This window comes from Aplysia californica, unplaced genomic scaffold (genome assembly GCF_000002075.1).
Source record: "Aplysia californica isolate F4 #8 unplaced genomic scaffold, AplCal3.0 scaffold00528, whole genome shotgun sequence".
Classification (NCBI taxonomy): domain Eukaryota; kingdom Metazoa; phylum Mollusca; class Gastropoda; order Aplysiida; family Aplysiidae; genus Aplysia; species Aplysia californica.
This window is the reverse complement of record NW_004797798.1, coordinates 549,895-557,218: the sequence shown is the minus strand read 5'-3', so window position 1 is coordinate 557,218 and position 7,324 is coordinate 549,895. Positions and strand designations below refer to the sequence as shown.

Below are 7,324 nucleotides of genomic sequence, written 5' to 3'. Positions count from 1 at the left end.
GAGAGAGAGAGAGAGAGAGAGAGAGAGAGAGAGAGAGAGCAAGCTTGAAATCTTGACAGATCATGATCAGGGAGGAAAGACAGAACAGCACAGACCATGTATATATATGTACAAATTTAAATTAACTTGCTGATGGTATGGTTCAATGTAATATGCATAGGCATTAATAATATAATTCTGAATAGCATCCACTTACTTTCAATTTACCGACTACATTCAGAAAAAAATTACAAAACATTTTTACATATATATAGCCTCTGAAAAAAATAAAAACAAACATTTATAGTGCGGTCAAAAATTTGTGGTGCGACTTATTTTCAAATATATCTCCTCAACTATCTAACATAGACTCTCTAATTTTTGCTCAGTGACTTGTACAGTGGAAACCTGATATAACAGGGATGGTGGGAGTTGAGAAAATGTCCTGTTATACCCGATCCCTGTTAAATCAGAAATGCAAGGAAAGTAAGCATTTGTGGACTAATCCAGCTGTACTTATTCAAGGGTAGTTTCCTTTGCCACAAGTACCCACGAACAGGGGTTTTGGCACCAACTTTCTCCTTGCCTCCTTAAACCACATCAGAAGAGCTTGGTCCACAGCATTTGCATCGGGTAGTCTCATCTTTTTTCGATCCAGAGCAAACTTCCATTGGAATTGGAGTATGCTGCCACTATCTTCTCTCTATCCTTGATAATAGTGTGAATCGACCCTTGTGGAATGTCGAACTGACGAAAAATCTCTGCAAGTGGAACTTGCTTTTTGTCAACAGCCTGGATTATTTCGTATTTTTTGTCAATTGAAAGGCATTTTCTCGTGCGCTTGACATCGTTGGTGACACATTACGCGTGTGTGTTGCTACGTTTCGGGCTAGATCGAGGTCAGCAGCACACCGCAGCCCTTTCTCGCTTCTCTCTCTCTCTCTCTCTCTCTCTCTTTTTTTTTACACATTGTAACGAGCCTTTGTCCCTGCTATAACCGGTTGGGCTCCGATGAAGCCCTGTTATTGCCGATAACTTTGAATAGAGACAAAGAGTAGGAAAAAACGGGGATTTAAAAAATCACTGTTGTTACCGGATCCCTGTTATTACCGGGCCTGTTATACATGGTTTCCACTGTACCAATTTGTCTTAACAGATCAACATTGTTGTAAACACCTGCAAGCTGCATTCTAGAAAATTCCTTAATAAATACTAATAAACAAACCAAGTGGGTGGTTTCTACAGATTTTAAAATGTTTACAGCTGGGGCAATATAGCTTTTAATAGCAAGTCTGTCAGGTTTTTTTAATCGGGACAATTGAACACATCTTTTGAGAGCTATTAGTGCAAAAAATGTGTTCACTATAACAATAATTTCTTGTAACAAGTTTTGCAAGTAAAAATTGTCTTTGATGAGCTGTGACGTAGGCCATATGCGTAATCAAAATGTGTGTGAGAAGCGGGAAGTGCTGTGAACAATACCATTTTACATGTGACAGAGATTTCAAGTATTTTATATAAATTTATGAAGAAAAGTTTTTTATTTAATCCAGCCCCAATTGTTCTAGAAAAATATGATTTAGTTAAGACAAATTGATACAAAGCTGCTATGCAAAGTATGGATGACATTGATTCACCCGTAAAAGAGATATTTGAGGATAAGTTGCACCACGAACTTTTGACCTCACGATAAATGGCGTTACGTCACAGCAATAAAAAATAACACACACATAAACACTATAACTGTATGTTTACACAATTAAGAACTGACGGCATTAGTTAAATAACTTGTAGACAAAATAGAAATTGAATACATAGGTATCATGATTACATTTTTTTTTTGATCAGCTAATTGTCAAACCTTGGCTGTAACTCAGATATATTTTAATGCCATTTTCCTTGGATGGTACCAGAAGACTTTTTAAAAAAAACTACAATCTACAAAGGCAGTTTGACTACGAGGCCCTTGTCAGATTTGTTCAACCAGATAGGGACACAACACTTTTATTTTTACTTCTTCTTTGTAAAGTACAATAACGTGTATTATGGAAAAGGGGGGGGGACAAGCAATTTGGATATATATATATATAGCCTACAAAAACCCTACAATAATTTTACTGGGATTACATCTTCCCGGTGCAAAGTGCACACTTTCTGCCAACAAGCTGTCCATATGGTTCAGCTGAAAAAGAATTACTATGGTAGCAAAAAGTTCCAGTTAATGACAGCAATATTTATATTATGAAAACAATGTACACTAAACTTCATTATAGTGAGGTCAACACACAGAGAGTACAGAGAGCAAATTGTTCTCTGCACATAAGAAGGATACATATCTGTAGGGGACAGTCTTGATGCAAATGACTTGATAGAGAAGATCATTCCATACATCAGTTTGAACTCCTGAAAAGTAGGAATGAAATATATATATATATGATGTATCATATTATATTAAAAATTAATCGAGGACCTAGATCTATTAGAATGAGATTGCATTATTAATATTTACCAAGATTCTCAATCTTAATTCAATTCTCTTTCTTGTATTACTCACTTTATATATGCCATTAGTCAGTTGAATGAAAACACTGACTTCACAATCCTCTTTTTAAAAACATGCAGCGTTTCCAGGGTCAGGGAAAAAAATTCAGCTCCTAGCTCAGCATTACATGTGGGGTATTGAATTGGAAGTTTCAGTTTCAAGGAGAATGACTAATGAATGAAAATCAATGCCACAGCATAGCAGTCTCATTGTGATTGAATAGGTGATGATCATCATCATCATCCAGTGCCAGATCTGTGACAGACATCGGCGATCATGGTTTTCCATTCATTCCTTTGCTCGGATGCTCTCAAAAAAGCTACGTTTCCCTGATCTTTCCCTGTTACTGTTACCCATTTGTTTAGGTTCCTTAATGTTGTTCTGGGCCTACCCCTGCCTCGCTTGCCTTCAATTTTGCCAGTGAGAGCTAGATGTTCAACACCCTTACGTCTATTCAGGTGTCCCAAAAACTGCATTTGTCATTTCCTGATTGTTTTTAACATTGAGAGATAAATGAATGTACTTTTCCATGACTATTCTTGGGATATTACAGCAGTGGTTTCCCGTTGCCTACTGCCGGTTTGTGTACAGTTTTCTCTGCTAGCCTTTGTCATCCACTGACAACCCACAAGGCATTGGGGGCTTTGGTAGGATTTATATTATGGCACCTCCCGTCGCCAAGATGGTCCCTTCTTGGAGTGTGTGAGGTATTTATTGAAGCACCTGTGCCACCAGGGTTCCCCTCTACTCTCCACGACCATTTCCCATTTGGTTCGCGACTGGCAGCTAACCTCCATATCTGGAGGCCTTTCCCCTATCCACCACCCAGGGACGAGCTGGGTTGGGTATGAGGACCCCATACTAAATCTTAGTAGTACTTCCCAGATTAGGTGATAGGAGGAATTAATTGAGCAGTTACTGTTGATAAATATTAGCAATCTCCACTTTTTGGCCCAAAGAGTACCGGAATATTGATACTGACTTTAATACTCAAAATCGATGTTTTTATCCGAAAGAGAGCAAGAGATGCACTGGTATTTTTCATATAGGCTACAAAATAAGCAGTAATATTTCACTTGAACAGTGATTTTTATAACGGGGTGGTTCAGGGATGTATTTACCAAAATTCTTAATCTTTTAGTTTTAGTATAGGTTTTACGGCACTCGCAATTGCATAAAGGTCATGTGAGCGCCAAGGGGTGGATGTCACAACAGAGAAGTCCACACAGGGAATTGGGCTCACTCTGCTCACCTCTCTAGCTTCAGAAGCACAAAGTCTGCTTCTGCTTCAACTATCAAGGCACCATGGAAATAGCGTGTCATAAGAGTGTGACAAACATACAAAAGGAGTCAAGGAAAAATGACGATGGTAAGGATTAGGAAAGACATTTTTTTAAAGCAGCAGTTCCCTTTCGCAGTTCAGGCACAGTTATGAGCATGACATTGATGGATCAGTCCATTTACAGTTTACAATTCTACAGTGCATTTATAAGAACATAATGTTCCCCCTTTGGGAATGGCCCAAAGACACTTCAGTCAGTGGCACTGCCCCGGAGGGGGGGGGTAAAATTATAAAATTCATTATAATTCGATGCTTCACAAAATTAGGTCTGATATTTTCTCTCGCTTGCTATGAGTCAAACATCATAAAAGAACGCACAGTGAAAAGTAATCGTTAAGATATTCAACCCCTTTGTGACACAGGGTGTGCTTCACCGTGAACAATTTTAGATCCACAGGGACACAGAATAGCGCTAGATTTTTTTTTAGTGGTCAGTTTTTATTATAAAATTAGATCTAGACACGGTTTTCAAATACTACTGACTTAACTTACTCTATCTAGGCTATTAGCCTAACATCTAAAAGGAAAAAATGTCTCTGTAGGGCCTACCGAAAAAATATTCCCAAATGTCTTGAAATGTAAATCTACAATTAATTTTACGAAGTGCATTTTTTAAATAGAAGAAGCAGTGCAGAATACAATTTGGCAATGACAAACTACATGTCATCATGTTCTGCTTGCTTCGCAAGCCATGACAAACACCATACTTGATCTACACACACAGCAGCATCTTGGCTCGTTCGCTGTGTAAGAAAAGAAAAACCAACAGTGTACGTCAAATTATTAATCGAAGGTCACGAAGCCGAAGGGGTTAAAAACATAAACGATTCAGTGGAGCCAAAACCCATGATGATCAAGGATACTCTGGATAGTTAAATCTATCGTTGTTGTGGCCAACACTAATATCAAAACCAGATTCCCGATATATCATAGATGACCATATGGTGACGGTGCCACTGATCATAAATTTCATTTAGGCCACCTCTATTCTCACCCCGGGTGAGAATAGTGCAGGCCAGTCTTTTGGCTATTCTCACCCGGTGCGCGTTCACCGTTATATATAGCCTAGATCTAGGCCAACCAATTTTGCGTTCACCCTAAACCACAGAATTCTACACTGTGATAACAGAAAAATGGTAGAATTCTGTGCCGTGAACAAACGTTCCATTACTACTGTTAGCCTACTAAAAGCGTACAATTTTGTCTGTGGGCAGTGGAGAGAGAGAGAGAGAGAGAGAGAGAGAGAGAGAGAGAGAGAGAGAGAGAGAGAAGTAGCGCGAGAACTTCCGGGCAAAACAAAATGGCGACCCGCGTAGTTCGGCTCGATTCGAAAAGTTAAATAGCCGTAGCATCTTTGTAGACGACCAAATTAATTTACTTTTGTGTTTTAACATCATTTTTTAACTTTGTTTTGGTCAATTTGATCGTCCACACCGATAGACAGTATTCAGAAAGAGATAGAGAGAGAGAAGAGGGGAGGAGTAGATCTTGCGAGAACTTCCGGGCAAAATAAATGGCGACCCCCGTAGTTCGGCTCGATTCAAAAAGTGAAATAGCCATAGCATCTTTGTGGACGATAAAATTAGCTTACTTTTGTGCTATAACGTAATCTTTTCTTTGCCTTTATCCATTTGATCATCCACATCGATAGAAAGTATTTCGAAATTAGGAAAAACAGGTCTTGTTTCACACCGGGTGAGAATAGCCTACGCTAGCAAGTCTCACCCGGGGTGAGAGATCGATCGTATTTCTATTCTCACCCCGGGTGAGAATAGCCACTTCCTTTCTATTATATATCTAGAATAGAACTAGATTTAGAATAGATATCTAGATCTGGATCTAGAGTCTAGAATTCTAGATAATAGATGTTACACTGCTTTTGACTTTGACACTTTGTAGTTGTAGTAGACTCTATACTATATATCTATAGTAGACTATACTATAGTAGACTATACTATAGAGGGCCATACTATAGATGTGACAAACTGGACGGAAAAAGTGGCTATTCTCACCCGCCCGGAAGTTCTCGCAAGATCAACTCCTCCCCTCTTCTCTCTCTCTCCGTCTCTTTCTGAATACTGTCTATCGGTGTGGACGATCAAATTGACCAAAACAAAGTTAAAAAATGATGTTAAAACAACAACGGAGCGAGTGTCTACGTACACGGTAACCGGGCACCTAGCCTCATTGTCTACGTACACGGTAACCGGCAACCGGGCACGTAGTCTCAGTGTCACGTACACGGTAACGGGCATGTAGCCTCAATATCTATGTAACCGGCAACTGGGCGTGTAGTCTCAATGTCACGTACAGGGTAACTGGGCAGTTCAGAACTCAACAAGTTCAGTTTTTGTTATCCGGTGTTGCCTTCATCCCCACCCCTCCCCCGACAGGTCTTTAAAAAAGTCAGTAAATAATTCCCCCATTCCAGAGCCCTATACTTTGCAGCGCACAGACTTTGAATGAACTCTGGTGACCCCAACCGGTACTCACAATGTCAATGTGATGCACACGCGCAGTATGACTTTCTTTTTTTTCAGCAAGTGACAGCACAGGACAAATATTGATTTATTTTCATTCCGATTATCGTGTACGTAGATACTGAAACAAGGTGCCCGGTTACCATGTACGTAGATACACTGAGTAGGTGAGACTAGGTGCCTGGTTACCGTGTACGTAGTAGATACTGAGGCTAGGTGCCCGGTTACCGTGTACGTAGACACTCCGCTATAAAGTAAATTAATTTGGTTGTCTACAAAGACAAAGATGCTACGGCTATTTAACTTTTCGAATCGAGCTCAACTACGCGGGTCGCCATTTTGTTTTGCCCGGAAATTCTCGCGCTACTCCTCTCTCTCTTTCTCTCTCTTTCTCTCTCTCTCTCCACTGCCCATAGACAAAATTGTACGCTTTTAGTAGGCTACAGCTGTAATGGAACGTTTGTTCACGGCACAGAATTCTACAATTTTTCTGTTATCACAGTGTAGAATTCTGTGGTTTAGGGTGAACGCAAAATTTGGTGAACGCGCACCGGGTGAGAATAGCCACAAGACTCGCCTGCACTATTCTCACTCCGGGTGAGAATAGAGGTGGCCAACTGGACGAGTCAAGTAGACTAGCCTACCTCCTCCTTGCTCATCGTCAACTGCTTCTTTCTGTTCCACTCCGCATAGTACAAACAAGTTCCGTGACGGTCAAACAAATAGAAATTGAAGATTGTCATTTTGACGTTCACTAGATCTAGACCAGGCAGATTATTTTACATTCAACAGTACAAGGCCAACAGACTAGACCAAGAGAGATAATAAATGAAAACCGCCCCCAAACAACTTCCTGTCCAGTTAAAGAAGTGCATAGTATACATAAAGAATATTTTTGCTATCGTTTAGATTTTACTGTAGATCTAGATTATCTATAAAACAAAACCAAAAGATATATGATTCAATTAAAAATTGAGAATA

General features: G+C 39.7%; 1 protein-coding gene across 1 annotated transcript in view; it reads right to left on the bottom strand.

Annotated features, from left to right (window-relative positions):
* LOC101849154 (trafficking protein particle complex subunit 1) overlaps positions 1–7,226 on the bottom strand; it is a 10,342-nt gene extending 3,116 nt beyond the window's left edge. Inside the window, exons 1-2 of the mRNA XM_005106354.3 lie at positions 6,988–7,226; positions 2,312–2,382 (exon numbers count right to left, since the gene is read on the bottom strand). Coding sequence (XP_005106411.1) covers positions 2,312–2,382; positions 6,988–7,086 — 170 coding nt within the window. The 5' untranslated portion in view covers positions 7,087–7,226. The remainder of the gene's footprint in view (positions 1–2,311; positions 2,383–6,987) is intronic.
* Between the last annotated feature and the right edge of the window lie 98 nt (positions 7,227–7,324).